At 36.2% G+C, this 24,757-nt stretch overlaps 1 protein-coding gene across 4 annotated transcripts in view; it reads right to left on the bottom strand.

Moving 5' to 3' along the window:
• The window catches only part of Nemy (no extended memory), a 66,891-nt gene that overhangs the window by 37,785 nt on the left and 4,349 nt on the right, over positions 1-24,757 (bottom strand). For 2 of the 4 annotated variants that reach the window (XM_021325527.3, XM_021325526.3), the window contains exon 2: positions 17,467-17,895. In XM_021325527.3, the coding sequence (XP_021181202.1) occupies positions 17,467-17,621 (155 nt within the window). In that variant the 5' untranslated portion in view covers positions 17,622-17,895. Of the gene's footprint in view, positions 1-5,694; positions 6,031-15,137; positions 15,404-17,466; positions 17,896-24,757 lie in introns of those variants that run through there. The other 2 variants (XM_021325530.3, XM_021325529.3) reach the window with 2 other exon arrangements.

The raw sequence follows: 24,757 nt of genomic DNA on the forward strand, positions 1-24,757 counted from the left end.
TAGTGGGTATTGGTGTCTAACGGAATATCATCAGCAGGGATTTAATTGGAATACGATTTAGGTTTCACCGCCATATTGTTTCCCCGCATTCGATTTTCAAGATTTGAAATCACCGCTCCCGCATTTCTCTTTCTTTCTTCATTCAAACCTTTTAAATTTCTCCCAATTACATTCATTAATTTTTCTATTATTTTTCCATGATGAGGCTATTCACACGCCTCATCAAATATGTTTATACAAATTTTTGATACTGCAATGCTGAGACTTTTTATGAGATCGAAGAACGGCCCGGGGTAGGTTATAATAGTTAATTTTTGTCGCTTCCGACTCACCTGATTTATTTTTAAATTCTTTGTGTAATTTGACCGCGATATGGAAAGATGCAAATTGTGACATACTTTTCTACAACAAGTATCACCCACGATTAAAAAAATAATCGAAATCGGTTGCTCACAAGGCAAAACAACAATAATTGAATGAGTACCGACTGCATTCTTCCTGCCTTCACCGGCCCACCTTGACTGTACCCGATTGTTTAACTACTACTCGACTGGCATACCAGCGATTATCACTAGCACAATAAAAATATACAGATATTACTTATCTATTTTTGAGCATCTAGTTTCAAAACTATCATCAAATGTAATCGTAATTGGCTAGCTTCTTGTGTTCAAAGAAATTAGTGGTGCAATTATATTTTTTTATATAATTCACTGAATTCTGTTTCGTTTATGATGTCTGACACAATTTTTGCATGTGTGTTGCGTTTACTCTTATATTATTGGGCCATAACTAAGAAATATGAAAACAAAGTTGCCCTGCAGAAAATAAACAAGAAAATACATAACACAATATTATTGCGAAGTAATTAAGCCAGGAGAACTTTGGGTAAACAGCAGGCCTGCAGAACAGCTTCAATCTAACTATCCAACTAGCTTCGGGAAACGGTACAAATTAGATTTACACCGGCACCCAACTTACTACTCAGAAAAACAATGTTTTGTATTTAACCTCCCGGGGAAATAAATGGTTATGTACGGGAATTCGGACACAAGGCTGTAAATTGGGGGAGTAGTGGTAGTTAGTGCCTCTCTACATTTTACGACTTGCTTTCAGCTTAAACCTGCAGTCTAATTAAACAATTAAAGAATCCTTTGAGCTGTTAAGTCCTAACGTCCTTTGGTATTTGTACTAAAAGACAAAGTAACTGAAAGTTTCTGTCATACTATCCATAACATGTTTGGTCAAAGGTTACTTTGCTATTTATCTTGGTCAAATTTCTAGCACATGAAAAGCTCGATTACAAAAGAAGAATCATAAATACATAAATCATGAAATGATTAGAAACTGTTTACAGAATTGATGATTTGGCAAACAGTTCGGATATCCACAATGGTACCTGATTTCCGTAGCACAATGATATTGAACGCCAGTGCGCAGTTGCACGTTGCATTAAATCATGACTTGAATGAGCTGCATGATTATCAATAATAACACTCGTCGTGATTTCATGGTGTATTATTACATGCAGGAATTTTGTACCTACTCAAACGAACAATAGGTAGGCATCCTATAAATTAATACAATGATGGAGACACCTTGAAAGCAGGTTTACATTAACGAGCTTTTTAGGAGAAGTTACTTCAACTACTCGTTATCTCGCAACAATAAAGATTGCATTATCTATAGGTACCTAGGAATGACTTATTAATTGCATATACTTTAATGTACAAAGTGTTCAACAACAAATGCAATGTATCGTAACGTGGCGCCTAGCAAAACTATAAAATTAGTAATTGTGCAACGTTATTGGATCGCAGAGTATGTGACAAACAGCTGAGCATACTTACTGAGTTTACAAATACACAATTTCACACACACTGTACAAGAAAATTGGTCATTCGTCCCAAATGAAACTTCTTTGTCTATGCTACTAAACTCGGATTTCCAATTGTTTTGAAATTCTCACGATTTGAGAAGCAAAAAGTGCATAACTCGAAAATAATTTTCTTAATGTTTGTGGGCATGAAAAAAAAAGTAAGTATATTTAGGTACTACTGTGCCATGATTTAAGTATTTATGAAGATTTTGAAATACAGTGAAGCCTTGCCTCCTTTCTGCCTATCAAGTATCATTGTTCTATTTTCGAATTGCCGAAACTGACGCCAATCATCACATTTCACGCATAGTTTCACGTGTCAGAGTTTTAGTACGAAACCAGTCATTACCAATAATTGGCCACGTGTGAACAAACCGTATTGTTGGGAGTTTTTTTTTAAGTGAAATATTCGTAGTAGAGTAGAACGATCTGATCAAGTGCCGTAATATTTAGCCACATTGTTGTTTGTTTTTGATGCAATTGTGTAAGACATACCATTTGTGATTATATTTAATTACTCGTCTAGACAGAGTTTATACTTTATTCTGTTGTAATGAATACAAGAGCGACACATCTTTTAGTTTAAAAATTGGAGTTATTGTCATATGCAATGCAAGCTTCTCATGAAAAATATTTCAAAATGTCAATGGTCGTAAAAGAAGTTCCTTTATTAAATTCCATGGAAGTCTATCCGGCAAAGAGTTTTCTTACACTGTCAAAACAAGTTAGTTGAGCTAGATTTACATATCAATTAAAACAACACCCGGCTTGCAGAACTGGCTTCGGCTTAACAACGAGCCTTTTACCCGATGATTGGCGAACCATTCCGCATTCTTGCGTCCGCGCACCGGCGACGGCGCCTCGCATACCCACGCTTCCCTTTAGGTACCTACCGTTCTTTGAATTTCGAAACATTTGCCCTTTTCAAACAAAAAACATCGAGTACCTTTTTACAATTGTGAGAAATGAGAAATCATTGAATGACGTAATTTCGTGACGTCATTCCGTAGGACGTAGGGTTTCATGAGCTACTCGGTCCATTGCGTGTTTTATTTGAAACGATCATTGTCAATTTATGTAATTGTTGCGTTGTAAAGTAAAACTGACATGTAATACTATAATTATCTGTTGTTTCTTAGCTCACTTTTGTGTTAGTTCTCGCGATTTGCTTCGTGATCATCAAGGTTATCTGATAGTGATTTCATTTTTATTTCATGATGCATCATAACCTTACTTTTTGTACCTTATTATTCTTAAATAATAATATTTTTAAAACTCGATTTTGGATTTGAAGGTTGGTTTGTTAAAAACATGTCATGGTTGTGAATTATGTAAATTAGGTAGCCCCTCGTTATAATTATCACACATCACAAAACAGAATGTAAAAAGCCCTAAAACTGAGCCTATAATTAAATGGTAATGTCCTTCAAAGTGAAGTCATTATCAGCAACGGAAGTGACAATAACCTTGTAATGGGTGTCAGCTCTCAATCGGAAGGTCATGAGTTCGAATCGAGTACAGTTGCCCGTCAGTACAGGGGCCCGTCGAAATAATTTCAATAGAATTGTTCTCTTTTTTACGTCTTTTTCGATTCGACATCAACACGCCCGCATCGAAACGTTTCACGCTTAATTTAGGGCAGTTAATGTTTATCGATATAACGACTTGAAAAGTTCTTAAGCGAAGACCAATAACGGTCCCAAATGGCAAATTAAGGGACGGATTTTATCGAGGTAAATAACTTGAGAATTCAAGGCGACTTAATATTTGGCAGCCTTTAAGATCTTTATGTATATCGATTCTACGGGAAAGTTCTAAGCTTGCAATTCGAGAGTTCAATATAAGAACCCTAAGAACGATATTTTTCACAAATAATTTAAAGATGTTCCACCAAATTACGAGTACAAGAACATTTAACTTTACGATACAGTTGTCCTAATTCAAGATTCAAATCCATCCGTTTGATCCGGGCGTAAACAAAGGACAGTGTTGTGTTTGGATTACTAAACATCCTGCAATCAAGGAAACAACTCGACAACTCGACTTGGGGAGAGTTGTGAACAGGATACTCAATTACATAATTACTGTGTACTCACAGGATAAGTATAATAAAGGAGGATGGTCCTTCAGTGTAATGCTACTGGTCCCTTGCGTTGTAAACAACGCCTATTAAAACTCGTAAAAACTGCAATTTCCTTAATCCTCAAATGAGACTGTTTTTTTATGGTTCAAGTTGGTTTCCACGATAAATGAAAAGAGAAAACGCTTGTTATTCCTTTGGGCCCCACCCTAAAGAAATCTATAATACTATTTCAGAATAATATACAACCGTACTTTATTAGAAGAAATAAATATGATTTGGCATCCCTGCATGAAATGTGGGACAAACTGGACCAAGCCCACGTCACAAGGACGATATATTTATTCTAATTCAACTGTAGGTAACACTTCAGTCGACTATAATAGCCGTATGACAAAATTCAAACAATTAAGGTCAGTTGACGGCAACAACTATTTTTGCACTCAGATGGTGGCAATAACGCACTCGTACGCAGAACCGTAACAGACAACATTTAAGGTATTTTAAGAACAGTCTAATGTTACACAATGGTTATTCTAGTAGAGTGTAAAAGAGCTTTGAACGTCTACTCCTCTAGGGAGCAATTTCCCGCAAAGCAGCACTTACGAAGCCGTCTAAATCAAGTGGAAAGCTCAGAGGAATTCTAGAAGACGTAACTTACATGTTAACTGAAATCTCATACATTCGTTAGCTCTTTTGGGATTATAGTCAAAGTATTCGATATTTTAGTATCAAAATATCTATCCTGTACTATCAAAGGCTTACTTCTACATACGTTAGTACGAGACGCTCCCATGGGTGTTGTAAATGTGGGGTAAAATATTTTCGGCATCGCGGTTTACGGCTTTAATAATATTATCCTTTGAGAAAATCTTTATGTTTTTGCAAGGGTCTAAGGTAAAAGGCTCGTAAAATAACCGCATAACTAGCCACAATCCGTCTAAACCTTTAAAAATCTAAGCCGTAATAGTTCCACCGTTCACGTGAATGCGTCAAAAGATAAACGGTCGTTTTATCTCTTAAGAAAAATGCGGAGGTGAATTCGTGATGTCAATGTAAACAAACGAGTTACTCATCAATCTCCAGGCTGAAGGACTTACCTGAAACAGAAAGAGACATAAAGTCAACAAAGTAATAATGAAGCAGCACTGATTAATACAAATGTTTACTTGCTGAAGTTTTCACGCTAATACCATGCTCGTTCATAGTTCGAACGCAGCGTACGGGGCACTTTTGCTTTGAAACAAGACAATTATTGTTTGCACGCCCGACGAAGTTTTCCGTCAAACAATGTTTCATATTACAAAACATTCAACAACTACTGTGTACTCTGCTGCCAGTTACTTTACTGAAACGTCGAATTTTCTACAGAATGAACTGACATGATCTAAGTTTCAATCAAGAGAGCTTGCTCAGCTTTTCAACAAGATACTAGATAAACAATAGACAAAGCGTAATACGATTACTCCTCGCTTTAGTTAACAACGGCCTTAGACTTGTTGGTAACTATTATCAAATCTAACATCGGTGCACGTAGGGAATGCTATTGTTCAGCTTTTATTTGTGTTACTTTCTAGCTATTGTATTCAATAGGAAGTGTTTGTGATCGCTTGCACGTATGAGATTCGAATGTCACAAATAACAACATGTGTAGTGATGTCCAACAAGCGGTCAGCGGGTCAAGTGGATGCATTGAGCTTTTGTTCTATAATGCACGTAGATAAACTATACGTACGGTCTCTGCTTCAGTTGGTATCTCTGACGCATTGTGACGACGTGTGACTAGAGGAAAGCAATGCTTATAACACAGTGTTGAAGGCGAGATCACTATAACATGGGTTATTCACTAGATAACCGCACAGGACGCCGGGAGCCACAAGCGGTGCCATCAATCGGCGTGCACGAGACCGCGACCGAGCCGACACTGGACAACTCGTTTTAGAAAATTTGCAATTGGATTGAAAAAGTGCTAAATTGTCCGACAATTACGACAGGCGAGGATGTAATTAAGCATTACGGGTGAACGTGTATCAGTCGGTGGGTTGGGCGCGCGACTGCGGCGGGCATGCGCGGGCGCACACCTCGCCCGTGTCCGCCACGCCAGCCTGTGGCGTGCAATCAATTTATGCAAATTACCGACGGGACGGTCTGCTCGCACGTCCAATTGACTATTAGCTATACCGGGAACGCTCCGAGATACCAACGACATTGATGCCTGTTATGGAGATAAATTATTTAGCACGGTTAGAAATTCAGTTTTAATAAGTGCGCTGAACTCGCGCTGTGTGCCAACTGGGTGAAATAAATTTGAGTTGTGGAAACAGCCGAAGCTGTCACAACAGTGTCTGCGATTCGGCAACGGTTCCGCTCCACTGAATGTTTATGTACTCCGGTGAAGTTTTACAAGGAGTTGTACCTATTTACCTAACTGATTCACACCTGATAACAGTTCACAACTGAAAACTTTTGGAGACCGCGCCACGGAAAGTTTTGTCCCTGAAAACCTGAACTTGTTTGTGTTTGTACAACTTATTTTTGTATGTATTAGTTTATAATTATTTTAATGTTATTTGTGTATTGTATTTTCTATGGGCCCTAGTTGCCTGAATTAAAGGAATAAATAAAATAAAAATAAATATTCATATTAGCTTTATAGGGCTTGTTTGCTGTGGGTAATATTTGTCCGTATAATATGCCTATACAGAGCCTTTAGAAAAACAACTTAAATAACAGTGATGCTTTTAACTGTCAAATAACGTTTTGTTATCTTTATTGTAGCTGCAAGTGTATATGCATACAAATGACTTGCTACTCGTATAGGTAGATAACGCCTAAATAATACGTCAGAAGACAGCAGAACAATTACTAAAACTGGGCCACAAACACATCAATTGATATCTCGAACTAGAATCGTAAATATACTAACGACTATAGGCCGACTAGCAGTTTATATTCAAAGAAAGTGCATACCTAAGCTTAATGTTTCAAAAGATATACCTAATTACTATCGATCGAGCCCAGACGTTGAGCTTTTTTTTTTAAATCAAGCATTTACCTGGTTAGGTAATTTCAGATCATTTGAAACCCGTTCAAAATATAAAATGAATTACCGAAAACCCAGTTCAATCTCAGCAAAAAAGATCATCTTACTCACAGACAAATTGCACAAACATTACTTCGACATGTTTATATAAGTTTGGGTACGAAGTAAATAAAATATACAGGCAAATGAACCAGACCACAAAACTGCAAGTAAAAACACAGTAATAAGAAAACTGGCGAAAACTAGTACTTAGAAGTAAGAGAAAGGTGACAATGAAAGTGTATGCTAGTCATCTCCGATGTTATCGTAAATAGAAAACTCTTACTGACATGAATAAGTGTTATTATTCTTACTGATAAAATACGTCATTCTTCAACTGTTATTACTGAGCAGAATTCTGCCGATGACCGGGAGAATTAATGGCGAAGAGAAATTGGCATGACAACCTCAATTAAAAAACGGTCTGGGAGAATTGTTCGTTATTTTTATTTGTTTCTCTTATTGCTATTTCGTATCAATAAAGATTATAATATAATACTAGCTTCTCTACTATCTACATACCAAATTTCAACCAAATCGGTCCGCCGTTAATGCGAGAAAGAATAACAAACATACATCCAATACATTCTCACAAACTTTGACATTTATAATATTAGTAAGATTGGTAGGAAGTAGGATATTAGTAGAATTTCGGTAAAATACTGTCACTGTCAAAAGGTCATTGACACTAAAAAAAATGTACTCGTTTGTCGATGGTTGGCAGACAGACGCGCAGACGAGCAAGTGGAGTGTGCACTAATGAACTGCAACACTCGCCAATTAGCCTGGCGTCGGCTGCAACATGAGCGCGGTACAACATGATACGCAGTAAATGCCACTAGCATTTAGATGTTCCTTTCAAATCATCTGCTATGAGTTTTTAATACCTTTTTGCGTAATTAAACACTGTACTTATGTCTTACTTTGCATATTTTAGCGCTATATTTTTTTAAGTTAAAAAATCCTTTTAATTTTTGTACACCAAAACAGCAATTGCTAATAAAATAATTATTGTCAAATGCAATACTAAAAAGTAAAAGTACGTTGCTTAATAAAGTCAACAATTACCAAACAAATGAATTATTATCAGTAGTACTTAGTTAAAGATATTGTACTGTTCGCTCGCTGTTGACTGTTACGCCATTTTGGTTTCCAACTAAATTGTGTAACGTAATATTTATTGGTTGTTCAAGAATGTGCGATCATGTGCTGCAACTGTCGTTTTACTTAACTTGCACTGCTTTGCATCACAATTGGTTTGTTTAAATTATTACGAAATCAATGAACCTAGCCAGATATATGACTATAATGTATAGGTTCCTAGGTGGGCTTTTAAGATGAAGGTGTGATTTAATGCTCTAAGTTACTTTTGATTGACTCATGCGGACTGAAAGACGTCTTGATCGATCTTTGCAAATTTGTAGAATATAGGTAGGTACTCTTCTTGAACATTTACCATTTCCAGGATTTCTTTAAAACTAACTGGCCGTAAACAGTAATCGTTGATTAGCCATTTCCTTCACTACATAGTTCCTACGAAAATTGTGTGAAATGAGGCGATTAATAAATCTAAATTCGTAACCATTTTTAATTTGATGAAATTTGGAAGCTATTGCAAAAATACTACGAAATTACTACGGTTTTTTGTTCGCTACGCCGTAACTCGTAGCCAATGAATATGTTTTTTGCATATCAATCAATTTACAACTTTGTTTAATAATTTTGATGGAGCAACATAATCTGTTTTTTTAACTTGTGTGAGAACATATCCTCTCTAATATGAAAAGTAAAATCATAATTTACGTTAACAAAAGCTAACTAGCAACTTATCAATCACATACCACAATAATCAGATTAACAAATCAGGCAGTAAGCATGAAAACCAGTAGCCGTAAAAAGACAATCATTTATAAAAACAATGGCACCATCTTATCGCAAAATGTATTCAGGGAGAAAAAGTACGTGAACATATTTCACGTAGCCTCGTTCAGAACACGACACAAATCGCATTGCCGTAATAGCTAACTACGTACGATATTTCCCAGTTTTTCCGGCTGTCTGTGACGTCATACCGTCTGTCGGACACAGCCGGAAAACTCGGGAAACCGATTCCCGTCTACCTCGTAGACAAGTGGAAAATGGAAACGAAAAGTTAAAGCGACCAGACGCCGTTTCTCAGGATATCTGGTTTCGAACGTCACATTCATTTTGAACGAAGTCTACCTATTACAGGTTTGGTTTGTTTTATGTTCTTAATAATATTATTTTTGAGTGATTTTAGGGTGTTGCTGAATATTGATGTTATTATCAGCTCTATTGCGTTTAAATTAGTGTTATAAGATAGGTTTTTAGGTTCGTTTCCCATAGATAAAGAATTAATTAATTCATAAAATGATTGATAATTATCCATTGCAAGTGTTACATAAATAAAAAAAATACAGTATCAATAAAAGATTATAACAAGAGAGCCATTATTTAGGTAAAATACGAAAACCCACTTTCCACTTCTAATACATTCAAAACCCGTTCTTTCATAACAAGAGCGACATCTCGGCTGACAAAAAGAACCCGAGGCTCGGAACCATCGCAGACGCCATTGTCAGACGACCAAGATATTTGAATACGAAATATCGTAATATTCCTTCGCAGACAGCGGGTTTTATTTCTGCTTGACGGACTTTTGTAGAACGCCTTAATTGCAAGGCTACAGGACTACAGGAGTGGAACAAAGGGCTAGCTGGCAGATTTATCTTTCACGAGACTATTTTAAAGCATTTTAGAGTCAGCGGACGGTAAAACTTAATTATTTTTTACTCTTACTCGAAGAAAAAGGCTTTTTTTAATAAGCGTTTAAAAATGTAATACTAAAATACTAATAAAATTAAGCTTGTTCAAGAGATTTCCTTATAATGAACGCGTTGAAAAGATTTTTTTCCAACTTTGTGGTCAGGTGATGCTTATACATGTAGGTACTCATAAAGTTAATTATTAACACAATAGTGACTCTGCCTTAAAAGCAACGTTCAACCAAAGCCCAGAGAACTGTACCAATAATATTCTCTCTATCTTATTTTACAAACAAATTAACAAGGATAAAGATGCCACGGAATTACAATTTACCATTTTACAAAAAATATAACTTCTAAAGCTTCCCAGACTACAGGTTCCCAGGAGACAATCCAATTTGAAATGAGAGATAATTTCACCAATCTCCGTGGAGTAGGTGCGCCGAGTGGGAGTTCAGATTTATGAGAGGATACAATAGATTGTGCCAAGGTCTGCTGGAATGACAGATGTCCGTCTCAACTCGACATACCGCAGTGACGGACTGGCTGGTACGGTGAGACTTGGGGGGACATAAATACAATGATGTTTAAAAGATTCATAAAAATTATTTCATAACTGTTCACTGACAAAATTAATTTACAAAACGAGCCTCGGACGAACCCAATGGATAAATATGGACCCTATTACGAAGACTTCGCTGCCCGTCTGTCACCAAGCCAAATAAGCCACCGTCACTGGTTCAACAAATAATCTAAATTAAGATTAATTCATGAAACCAAAATAAACAGTATTTAGAGAGTTCTTAGGCTCATGATTTATTTTTATAAATATGTATTTTACAATAATTGTTGAAGAAAGTTGAAAGTTTATTATAAGTAAACTGAGAGAAAGTCAGCAGTGATAGATATGTACGGTTCGAGCTAGCAGTTTGCAAAATCATTATATCTAAGTAAACTTACAGTATTGCTCACGAAAACCTAACCTTTATAAATTACTTAGTTATAGAACATGAGGCTTTTATCAACACGATTATAAATAGACCAGTTGGTATGCGACCACCTGCAGCGAAACTTGATTATTCTAGTCCGAATTTAAGAAACCGGGAAGTGATTTGGATTTCTAGATAATTATTAGGCGGAGTCCTGAGTATAAATAGACCTTTATATAAAGATACAACCTATAATAACTGGTTATTACATACCAACACACTGATTTCCCGCTGCATTATTTAAAAAAAGCAATTACCATAAATACGTACAAGGAAATCCTTTCGGAATCCTGTGTGTAATGGAACGTAACCGATATTATCTGTGCGATAAGTTGTCACCCGCAGCGGGAACCATGTTATTGTACCACTACCCTCCCCCACGTGCCCTCTGCAGTCATTACCGTCCCCTATCATTGCTGTCACTGAAAACGTGACAAGTACTCATTCACGACATGTCGTACGAATCAGCAGACTTGTCTACTCATCCATAGCAATATCACCATTACGATATTTGAAATAAAGCCTTATATCGCAAGCATGTTTTAGAATCAACAGTGCTTTCGATTTGTCGCTGTATGCAGAAAATTGCTTGGCATTTTGAACCTTCTGGCTGTTGTGTTAGGATTTAATTTAGGTATTGAAGCGTTGTTGGGATACTTCTCAAATTGCTGTTTGATATTAAAAAGAAAGTGATGGTTTGATGCATTCGTCTGGTCATTATTAGACTTTACATATTATACTTACAAATAAAATAATGAGAGTTCATGTTGGGTCATCAAATAGCAGAGACACACACAGTCTTTGCTTTGTCACTTTGCACACAAAATAATATTTTGATTATAGTTACTTACTAATTATTTTTATTTTATTAATTATTATTATTTTTAGTTAATGTGCGTATATTTTTCACTTTGACTCGAATGCAAAATGATTTCGTTACAGCTTACCTCCTAATGCAGATACATTTCCTATAAAATATTATCGTCAAACGTCACTTGAAGGCATGAAAAAAATTATAAAATTGTTATAGCCTTATTGTCCTCCATTACATTATCAAAATAAACAAAGAATAAGCACAAAGGCATTCCTGAAGTTATTTCACAACTGTCATGATTTCCCATAAAAAACTGCACGACAACAGCACCGAACTCACGACGTCAAAAATAACGGCGATCGAATTTCCTTTAAAATACCAACTAAGGAGTGAAACGTTAGTTAATTCTCATTCACTTGAAGCTTAACCTCCGTACAGTTAAGCAAACAGGTGTTCAGTCAGTTAAGCAATCAAATTGAATTCTAATTTACTTCATTAGCTATTCATTTGCATGTCATCCTCCAAGCGTAGGGTGACCACTCCGTACGAAATGTGAAGGACAAATCTCGTCGCAAAACTTTTGACCTTATGACTCACTCGAATACCTTAATGATAGATGCTGTGAATGTATTCGCGTATACAAGGTTCAAGTATTTATAAACAAATTAACAATTTTCTCTAACTTGCGTATGCGCAGACGGAAATTGCCGCAGTGATTATGTGAAGCAATCCTATACGTTATTGGTGATAATTTTATTGTAAATCATTTCCTCTCAGAGTAAAAGTTGTGCTGATTTAATATTATGTCGGAAGAGACATTTTATATTGGACCATTAGATACATTTTTAATTTATCCGCTATTTATGTTTTTTTATGCTTGAGTTTTTATTTATTTACTTACATAATCAAAAGTAGCATAATAACTAAAGTTTTCATCGATTCATCGTGAAAATTAAATAAAAAAATATATATTTCAGGAAACACATAATTTTGCAGAATGACGAAATACTTTGTAAAATGTACAACTCAACAGCCTTTCATAAACCATAAGTAGTCATCAAAAGATAAAGAGATAGGTTCACGCCTAGCAACACTGGTCGGCTTCCGCAATAAATCAGAGTAAATGCCCTGTCAGACCAGACCTGGTGCGGATACCACCGCCTCTGTGACTACCCGACTGTTATACAACCACTCTTAATGCTAACTAACTCTGCTTTATGCTTGTATTGTTAACGCACTTTCCTCGAGAAATGTCATCCATCTTCGAACTCGATCGAACTTTTCTTAAGTTCGTAACTGGAATAAGAGTCGTGGATTGTATTTTCAAGATCTCGGACCTGCGGCAACACCGAAATGAAGCTAGAGCTTGACTATTAAATTAAAATGTTTCGGTATAAGAAGCAGATTATAGTTTTATGGGTATAATATTTGTTTTTGAATATATACATTTTGTCATATTACTTACAAACCAAATTGGTAAATTTAATATTCTGAAAGGTTCATTTTATCTATCATAAGGTTAGTTATATAACGTTCTACTTCAGAGGACTGGTATCTAACGAGACTAATTATAACGAAACCAAATATTTGACGACAAAGACAATATTTACATTAGTTATTATACTATGTATGAAGAAAGATACGTCACGACCTTATTGTTTTAGGCGCTTTAGGAATATTTTCGTGAAGGTTATGTGACAAAATAATGTTGAAAACTCAAAAACATCTCATTCAAAATAATTTGCCACATCAGTTGCAGTGCTTAGCGTAATTATTTAACAATGCATCGACAAATTGCTAGGAAATTGCTCATCAGTAACTAATTTAATAATGTATTTTAACTAATACAACCTTCACATAAATAATAACGTAGTAGCCCCATAAACTGTGATAAATTAGAAACTGTCCCATATTTCTAAAAAATATTTAATTAATTTGACTTTTACCAAGAGCTCAACGCTTCTAAACTAATTATTTATTATATAAAAATGTAACAAAAAACATTGAACTGTCTATCTGTCTGCACAGCCAATTTATATGTGGTGTTCCATCTCACGGTCTCGTGTGCTCTCCCGTTCTAAACAGCGTCAATTTCAGTCCATTTCCTGAGCACGGCTCCCTTCCCAGCGTCCCACTCGTCGAATTATTGGATTTAATAAGATAACGCTAGGAGAACGAATACACCCGTATCTGTGGCTATGGTTACATTGGCTCATGGCCTTTGTGTCAGGAAAGGTTTTTATTATGTTCAAATAATGGTGGCTCAACAGTAATTATAGTTAATAGGGGAATAGTAGTTTGATGGGAGCGACTTGACAACGACTATATTTATTTCCTTATAATATCGTTGTCTGATATGTTTATTTGGTTTAGTACTTGCAATTATGTAGAAATAAAAGCACGTAACACAAAATACACATGAAGTTTTTATGTTTATGCTCATAACATCTCCCTGCGTATACTACTTCATCGTCTGGGCTATTAAGAGTTCTTATAAAAAATATGATCGCAATAAACATCCTGAAGTCCCGTAACAAACATTAAACAAGCTATAAAGTCAGCGGAAGGCTCTATTTACCTCAGAAACCGTTACCGCCTAGAAGCCATGAATACTTTGTGTCATCCTCGTCTCGATAAAAACATGGTCACATTAACTACAGCCTTAGTTGGACCAGCTACTAGTAAATAAAGTGGCGTAATTGCGGACTTCCCGTGTTATTACCGTTCTCACCAACAAACGTGTGGTCACCCTATCAATTATCCTGTCGACTCTACAGGTTTATAGTTTTAATATTAAACTTTCACTTTTAGAGATACATTAAAAGTAACAGAGTCGCTTAGTTAAAAGGAACAATTTGTCATTAGCATGTTTAAAAATTGATAATGACCAATAATTACGGTTAATTATCGTTTCAATTACACTACTTCTTGTGGAAGCAATAAAACTGTTATGTGGTACAATTTATATTAGGCGGTTACCACGAATAGGTACAAAAGCCGAAATTGGCTTATGCACACGTACCTACTTAACGACTTAACAGTTTCAATAGGTACTCTCATAGAAAATAAATAAATAGTAAAAATAAATGTCTTTTTACTCAGTCATATTAGAGCAATTGATCATCAATTAGGCAACTTATGTAGATTGTCAATGTACACAACTATCATATCACTTAAGTTGATGTCCTAACTTTATTTAGGGCAAATAGCAAACAAAATAATAAACTCAATTTGGGAATGCAAATAAAAATGTATATGAGAAATCAGTTGGGTACACCCGGTACATCAAATAATATGTAATGAAGTAAGTACTTAACTGTAAGTACCAGTTGCGGTAAAAATTCTTTACATATCAAATATTATTCTTGATATTTAGTAAACATTTACCTACAACAAAATCAGACGTTTTTGATTTTTATATAAATCTACAGTTAATTATTTCTTTCACTATGCTACTAAATTATCGCTACAGTATTATTACCAATAGTTAAATAAAAATAAACATACTTTTGACTCTTTCCTCGCGCCATTTCTTCTTATTTGAACTCACAAATCAATAAAACACAGTCAGAACAAATAAAATGCTTCAGAAATCACAGAACACAAAACACAATCGAGTTCGAAAAAAAATAATATTCGAAATTATAAAAAAATAAAAATTCGATATTTAAAAATGTAAGTTGGCGGCAAACTGTCACATGAGCATGTTTCCCGCGAGGTGCGTATCACCACTCTCCGAGATCTCGACTCGGTCCGGACGCGACAAGCGCCCTACTTCGGCGTAACCAGTCTTTCGCGTGAGACAGAGACCGTCAATTACAGAAACAAACGTGTCAGATAGAGACAAAGCATGTCTTGAATTTCGTACTTTGTAATTATTTTCTTTTATTACAAACTTAAATTACACTTGCATTGCTAACAGCATGTATTTTACGCATGTATTGTTAGACATCAAGTTACAAATTACAAATACCTAACATACTAGTGGCGCCATCTAGCGGGAAACGGCTGAACTCGATTATCAAACCGCTGTCTCTCATTCATGCTTTCTAAAGACAGTACACCGGCAGTCGATCATTGATCACTTATTGCTACTTACAACAGATGGCAGCATTCTTTATCGTAAATGACGTAGAATCCTGCGCATGAACCCTTTCCAACAAGTTAAAATACATTCCAATCCAAGCCTAGTTAATTAAAATATGATATTTTATTTTATGCTATATTCCGTCTTTTGCCACCATGGAACAAAAGAAATTACTATAAGAACTAGAAAGGATATTCGTTTCAAATCTACCTCTTTTATTTTATCGATTTAGTATCGATATACTCATGCGCTATTCACACTAACATGACGCATGTCTGTCAAATCATCATCTATTCTATTTATATCGCTTTTACAACTCTTTAATTTCATTTTCCGTCTTACATTTGTAAACGATCACCTACCAGCACCGTAGCTCGTACGTCGGATGTTTTTCACTTAAACATCGCTCTTCAGATCATGTTTGGGACAATATCCAAGTGTAACAACTCTCATTTAGGTCGTTTGTCAAGGAGAGATTTATCGGCATTTGTCGTGTTTCGAAACATCGAATTAACGTCCCCTCCGGAATCGAGTTCAAAATCTCGCCCAAACGGACACATCAAACCAAAAGGCTTATAACAATAATTTACTTGATCCCTACGTAATCCTGAGAGCCAATAATCTTATAATACACCTTTAGATGGAGTCCCTTTTCCCAGAACGTACCTAAGTACTCAAACGGATTCGAGTTCGGGGAAAATCAATATCCGGCAATATCGGAGCTCTTTAGTTATTTACCATTCCCCGGTATTTCCGATACCGGGGCAAGTAAAACGTTGCTGAAACAACATATAAAAAAACTCCCAAGAAATATGATTTTCGATTCCCGATCACCCTTTGAACGCTCCGACTCAAAAGAAAATACTTGGAATTAGGCACTTTGTTTGAGTGTTGGGTTTATTTTATATTTCCCTGAGTATGAAAGTTTGTATACTTCATTAAATGCAAGAGTAAAATTGATTGCAGTGTATAGAAAAGAAAACTAAACAGGAACTTGATAGACACTACTATTCAATGGGCTCTTGACTGCTTTTAATCTTGATTTTCGTAAAACTTTAACATTACTGCTGTGCGTACTATACAAGCTCTATTTTAAGAAGTAGTTACAGAACAGAACGTCAAAAAATATAAATGAAATGATTACAATGGCCTACTTTTCTATATACTTCTTCAACTGACCCCACTGGAAGTCATTACAGGAGACACCGGTGACATCAAATTATTTTAAGTGTGACTCGAGATGGACCTAGGTCATGATTTACTTTGGCGAGAAGAGAATGTGTGATTATTTATCCGGTTTCGTACATGCTATAATTATTTAGTATTTAGTAGCCCCATCTTATCTAAGGCTGCATGTGTGTGGAAAGACTCTTCTCTACAACCCATTTTATGAATTCATTTTGCTGACACAAAAAGAACATCGTACTAAAAAGGGCGGAAAAGTCATTTAAATGTCTCGTAATACTGGTAGCGAGAGTTACGTAGGTAATAAGTATGTATATGTTATTGTATACCTAGATATTTTGATATCTTTCACAGACATCACTGCTATAACGCTTCGCAGTTAGTACAGATCTCATTAATTTGAAAATAACATCTACAGTGTCAAGATAGCGTTTCGCGAAATGGAGTTTACATCCTACATCCTAAAGAACTTGAACTTTATATTATCTGATAATACCTGAATCTTTCAATTTTAGACCACAACAACATTGTTTCATAAAATTTTAGAATAAAATAAACACTTACACTTTAAGTTTCTTCCCCTCGGCCTGGGATATGGTGGCGGGCGGCGGCGGCAGGTCGTCCATGGGCACCTCCTCGTTGGGCGGCGACGGCGGCGACTTGTCGAACTCCGCTATCGGCGCCAGCTCCGGCATCGGAGACACCGAGTTACTGTCCATAGCCGACAACTTTATCGGAGACACTTTGGCTATTTTGACAACCTTTTCACACCTCCGGGACGCCGGAGGAGAAGTTCGCACGAAAGTTCCGAAACGCCCGCAGATGCGAACAGAGACCACTCGAAACGGATTGCACGTCAAAGTTCACAGTTTCGTATTTAATCAAGAGCCACGGCACTTCTGTGTGTTTAGTTCTGCACACACGATACAGCGCACAACTTTCCCGATAGAATGTCAGCAACTTTCGGGATTCGCTCCGGACGAAGTTCGGGACCTGGAAGCGATTAAAGAGTTATTTATTATTATGTTTTCTTGCTCGTGCTCGTTTCACACTGAATGAGACTAAGTGATGATGTATTTATTTGTCCTGACGTCGTTGACCGGAAAATTGGCTGATTGGAGGTAGAAATATTGTAATGAAGTTACAATATTCTATGTCATTTTTCATTAAGTTGAAAACTCCCAAGGGTTACTCAAATTTTAACGTTAACCCGGGCGGCAGTGAAGCAGTACCCGCGGAAGGCCAACGTCCTGCGCCCTAGCTATTACTCAACATTCGGCTGACGTGACGCCGCGGTAGGGACTGCCTCGATCCCCGCACATATGACGTTCCTAGTGTTTACACTAGTGCCGGCTCGTTGACCACCACACGAAAGGGACACCGAAATAGATTCACACAAACATCACCGTGCTTTATGTTACTACTTCTCGAGAGATGAGCCATAATATTGTTTCAAGTCTTGTAAACCTTGTTTGAGTTATAGTTATTATTGAGTCGCTGAAAGAATAACTTGCTGTGTATAACCTTTGTTACTATTCACGTGTTGCTAAGTAAAAAGCAAAGGTACCAATGAGTATAATAAAAATGCGTCAAAAAAATATTTTTAGGATCATTGAAAATTCAGGAAAAAGTAGAAGAACGGGTTTCGAAGCAAGTGGAGCCAGTTTGAACAAATAGCTACATTTGTTGGCTCATGCATGGCGTGTGTCACACAATTACAAGCTTCTGCGACTGCGCTGACCGTCTAATCGCCTTCACCATTGTGTAAGTCTAAGGAAACTCCGACTTTTATTACCATACACCTAGACTTAGCCCAGACTTTCGCTTTCAACGTGAGAAATTACTTGAAGTAATTGACATACCTACTTTTACATAATAGCCACAATGAAAGGCGTTTTGCTATAAGTAATATTTTATTTCGCTGTTGTTGTGAAAATAAAGTTTGGCAAATGATTAATGTATCTTTATAGGGAAAACTCGGCTGCTATCTAGGACGAGACTATGCGTACTTTACAATAGAATGGAACTAGGGGTGGTTAACCTTATGTACCTATATTTACTTTATTCTTATAAAACAAAAGAAATTTTTGGCAACAACACAGAGGTAGTAAAACTGTTTAAAACGCCTTGCTACTCTTGTTCTAACGAATTGATTCTGTTTTATTTTTTGTGGCACAAAAGCATGTATTGTAAATCCAAAAATACAAATCTAGTTAATTTTTTAGCTATGTACATTGAAGTGCAATGTTTGAAAGCTTTTGAATTTCCTGAAAGTAACAAATACTTAATGCTGTCTTAGTATACCTATTTACAGTAAGCCCCCTAATACTTGGACTGCGTACACTCATTATACCTTAGTGGACGCTACTTCGATTTAGCTAATGATGTGCATGAATAAATAATGTTAAGAAAAAGTACAACACTAATGATGTTCTGTGACTCCTGTTCTTTAATAAATAACAAAGGAACTAAGTGTCATGACCAAAATAGTAGTAATAAAACTGAATAATATGTGTAAAGTTCGCTATTTATATCATGTAATTACAGTATCTTACTTTTTACCTTGCACACAAAGTACGAATGAAAAATAACTGCAATTCTTTCTAAATCGTATGCACAATGTTTCGCTTATTTCCCAAGAGAATAAGCGCATAACCATAGGTTACATTTCTAGCAAAACTACGTAGCTTTTCCAGCTTCCTATAACCGTAACTCTATGTTTTTACTTCAGATAACAAATATGGGAAGTGTAAAAATCGACGTAGCTGAATTTTCTCGTATTTTACCCAAAATTATGTTTCGAAAGTAAGTAGTATCAGAGGTCGAACGTTATTTACTCCTTCTGTGCCTTACCCCTTGTGTGCCTTAGGGGAATCAAGGGAGGCTGGAGAGTACTAAGAACTCGACTTGTATAACACAGTGGAAGCAAATTAGCCCCGATTCTGTGCTACCGGGAAATACATTATTGATTCCAGATTTATTACGGTTGATTTATTTTTCTGGAATTCAGAGTACTTTATCGTAGTAAAATAAAAAATCCTGGGTGTAAAACAATGCAGGATATTCTCAAAATTTCCGTAGCAGAAAAATCAAACAAAAATGTTTTATCAGTTCTGACAAAGCGGTCCGAAATTCAATTAGCTACGAAATCCTGAAAGGCAATGCCAAAGAAAAATGTACAACACTTAAATGAATAAATGAAGAAATACAACGTGCCATTTACCTGTTATGAAATACCTGTCCTGTCTAAGGTACAGCGCGGTTCGGAACGAGAATTCCCCGACATTTTCCAGCATTTCAGACATACAAGTATACCTAGCATTACTCACTACGTACGTTTCTAAGTGCTCTCCAAGCCCTTGGTGCTGTAAGTTTCCAAAGCAACCGCAATTTCTGGAGAGAACGTTTTCAGCTAAGTACTACAATTTGGTATTATTGTTCTGTAGCAACTTATCAAATTGAGATGAAGCCGACCGTGGTTGCACTCGCTTTTGTTTTCTCCTGTACAAACAATGGACTTATGGAATGCAGTATTTGTTTATCGCTACGTAAGTTATAGTTTATCTACCTACTTATTAATTAATTACCCAAAACATGTTTCGACCGTCACATTTTTGATACAATCATAATAAATAGAGCATAGAGACCAATTTGATTTCATTTTTGTTTACCACATAGTAACAATTTCATATTATAGCATTTCTCAAAAGCAAAAAATATGTTCGCAAACTAAATTCCAAAATCATGCCGTAAGGTATAACACCCAATATACTCAACATTAAATAGTGAAATGGCTTAAGATACCAAACTTCTTCAGGTACCTAGCTAACTTTAACTATTTAAAGAAAATAAAGTACATACTAGCTTAAAAAAGAGACTTCGCTTGCAGCTATAAAATGATGAGTGTGCCGAGTGTGTGCCGGAGTGAGGAGTGGCCACGAGTGCGAGCCTCAAATGAGGCTGCGACCCTCGAGCACGTCGATGCAGCTACCAACTCCTTACCACCGTTTTATTACGGAAAGGATGCGAAAATTGTCTTGTTTTCATTTAGTTGAGCTGGTGACCTGTTTATTTTACAAACACTGTTACGGCAACCATTTTTTGGGAGTGAACGGATTTACTCATATTATAAGTGCGATAGTTTGTATGGATTATTTTCGATCTAATGTAGTGAATGGATAAGAAGTAGCCTTTATGTGCAGGAAATAGTTCCTTCGGGGAACTAGGTGAAACTATGGGTGGAAGTCAGTTATCTATAAATAAGTATACAGGCAGTTGAAATCCCGATTTTCTGGCAAATGAGCCTTACTGAAGAAGCTTTCACTTGATTATATTTGATCGCAAGATTTATTTAGTTATCTTTGAAAATCGTTTACGTTTATTTTCCATTGCATATTAAAAACTGATGCGCATTTAATTGCAATTGCTGAGCCCTCAAAAAATTCTCAATACGTATTATTTGTAGTGCGGGTATTGTGTAAGCTCAACCTCTGTCCCTTTATCAAAGACACGCATGGTCGCACTACATTCATACATTTCCAAATAAAACTCAATGAAATAAACTACGTCTCTCGTACTCAATCATTTAAGGAAACTACTACAGCAGTTATCCAATCGTAGATCCGTGAAATTATAAAATTGGATGACGACACCCTTGACGAAACATAAACGGGTGCTCCATTGCAGTTCATTACAATACACCCACTGATAAACTATTTCATGTGATAAAGAGCTTCCTTGAGATTAAAGCTTTTTCTAGACAACTGCCAAAAGCTCTTGGTTATCTAGCTAAGAGACGATAATTCGCGTATTATATTGTACTAATTGGTTTCTCAAATACTGTCAACACACGAAATGTGTAACCTAAATGTTAATTGAATATCACGCAAACTAATACCAACAGAACTTGATAAATAAATAACCAAATCTCAGTAATTAACAATACCTTCAAATGCCAAGTGTGAACGTAACGTGGAAGTGCCACATATATTGTGTTACTGGATCAAGGTCTGCGCAGTTAATAAAATAATTCGCTTCAAATACCAGCGGAACAATAAACCACTAACCTCACCACACCTGCGGCAAAAACCCTCTTTACAAACGGAACCATACTTAATAATGCCTGATATTTTCCACATAAACCAATTTCGCTATAAATGCGATTACTCAGCAAGACGCCCCAGAAAATCGATACAAGTTTTTCCCAAAACTATTCATCACATCCCATAATTCATCGATTAAGAACGAATATGTGTTACCAACACAGCGGTGCAATTCGTCATCCTGATGGCTGCAGCAACTCCCGTTCCCGGGCTCATAAATCAGATAAAACCATGACTTACATGCTGGGATATAAGGATAATAATTGAATGGCAGTGGAGCGAGGAAGAGGACAATTTGTGGTGGCCTCAAATCAGTACTGGGGAAGGCTCTCCTACACGACTAGATCCGTCCTACCTCGTGTAGCTTCGCAATTTATTTATGCAACACATCGGCAGTTGTCGTGTTATATCATGCCCTGAATCTGATAGAAGCATCACGTATTTAATTTAATTAGATGATCTCAGTTGTCATACATTTTATGGGGCATCGAAGGACCCAACAAGGTTCATTATGCATATACTTAGCATTCATAATTTGTGTATGTCAATCTCGGTATGTAAACTACCTACGACGCAAATCAATTAACAGCCTTCCGTTACATAAAAGAGGGGACAAAGGAAGCAACTAACAAATGTAAACAACGATTTGTAAAGTAATTCCCTCCCTAGCTGTCATAAAAATGTGGCCACGGAAGTGACAGGGGTCGTCATTAAGGCGAATGACGTAAAATTGTGACACTCCCGTGAGCGTGTCATACCGTGACATGAGGTGCACCCGGGGACCGATGACAGTGGAAATGTGACAGGTCATTTTGTTAATTAGCCGGGGGAATCGTTTCATTCTGTCTTGTTTGGCCTATTTCAACAGAACAGAAGAATATCTAAATCATGAGGTATACATGAAGCCTGCACTAAACAGTTACAACATTCGAGTCAACATCTGAGGTATAATAATATTATTTCCAAACAAAATGCTTACGCCTTCTAGGAAGTTAGACATTAATCAATAATTGATAAATCGTGCGACCCAACAAGGTAATAATACACTTGAAGCAGTACAGTATAAATAGAACAGACATAAAACCCGCACGGATTTAAAAAATCTAATCTCGAATTAAATAATCTATAAAAAGAGACTTAAAAATATTTTAAATCCGTATGAGTATAATTAACACATGAATATTTAACAGCAAAAACCCCATAATAATTCAACGAGTTCCAACGCGTAAAGTGCGGCGGAAAATGGCTATCAGAGTAAAAGGGCTCACTTGTCCTCCCACTTGATTATATTCACCGTAAGCACTCGATCCTGGGGTCCCACGACCACATTACAAGTCAAACGAAAATATAACATATTTATAATGTTGCAAAATTCAATTTCCTTCAACAAGTCTTACTGAGGTGCTTGTTTGCCAGAAGCACACTTACGAAGTTGTAAGGTAATTTCATACCGAATTAAATTCGTAAATTATGAAATAAGGGGGCTGTTTATGTAAAGAATTGCCTTACGGCGCAAATATTGAAGCTATTGTTGAAACGTTTGGGCGTTGTTTGAGCATATTGAGTATGCTATTATACACAGACAGTTGCAATGCATACGCGATGCTTTCTCGTGTAGACGTACAAGTTTGACGGTCCGCGTTCATCTATTTTAGTTTCCTTCATTAAAACGGGTTTCTAAATGACGCTTCCTAAACAAAACATTTCTAATTAGCCTGGCTTCTATTACAATGGAATAAGTTTTAAAATCGATTGGCTTATAAACAGCTAACGAGGAACCATAGGCGTTAAATAATTTTAACGTAAATATTTATCAGAGGGTAGGTGAGGAGTAAGTATGAAGTAGGTAACTACAGCTGTGTGGTCTTTTTATGACGAATTGTTTATTTTAAGCTTCTCAATATTTTTTAAACAGCTTTTATCCAAAATACTGAAAAAATATATGTTCCATGTGAAAAGTCGATTCAAGAAAACTTACTGAATTTATCATTAGTTTTTAAACCAATGATTTCAAAACGAAGAAATAAATTTAAGAAATTCCGTCCAGGATCTTTTGAATTTATTTTATGATGATGCAGCCACGTTTTTATAAGAAGTGCTATGAATCGCATGTTTAAAACAAAAGTTGGTCTGGAGTTCGTGCTAAGAAACTTCCATCTAGCTGCCCCTTAGACATGGAAATTATTCTTCTCGGAGCCAGCACTTTTTACTTCGCTTTACTGTACTCTTTGTACAAAACTTTTACTTGACTATGACTGTTAGAAAATGATTACACAAAGAGATCGCAAGATAATTTCCAGCATCAAAATGTAGATTCTGTATAAAACAATATTGTAGCAGCTGAGGATATTAAAAGTACAAGCAAAGCCGTTTATGTTTCAGAACTTGGGCGCGGAAAAAATAAATAAAATATTACTTACACGTCCCAAAACCGTTAATTTATATAGTAACCCATTTTCGCACAATGAGTGAGCAATCAACAAAAGCTACGCGGGGGTGAAAACGAAATAGCGTCTAATAGCATAGACCCATTCAAGACGACCTTGTAGCAGTGTAGCGTAGCCGTACCGAAGCCTTCCCTTGCTACGAGCTACGAACTTCGTAGCAAAGGTCTACGAAGACCCTCCGAGGTTTTTAGTATAAATGCCTTTTTTGACCACAGATTACGCATGCTATATTATTTGAATCTCGTATGGATTTATCGTATTTATTTATTAAACTCACATCAATGCGTGTTTAAATATCTCGAAAAT

Source organism: Helicoverpa armigera, chromosome 9 (assembly GCF_030705265.1).
Source record: "Helicoverpa armigera isolate CAAS_96S chromosome 9, ASM3070526v1, whole genome shotgun sequence".
NCBI classification, from domain to species: domain Eukaryota; kingdom Metazoa; phylum Arthropoda; class Insecta; order Lepidoptera; family Noctuidae; genus Helicoverpa; species Helicoverpa armigera.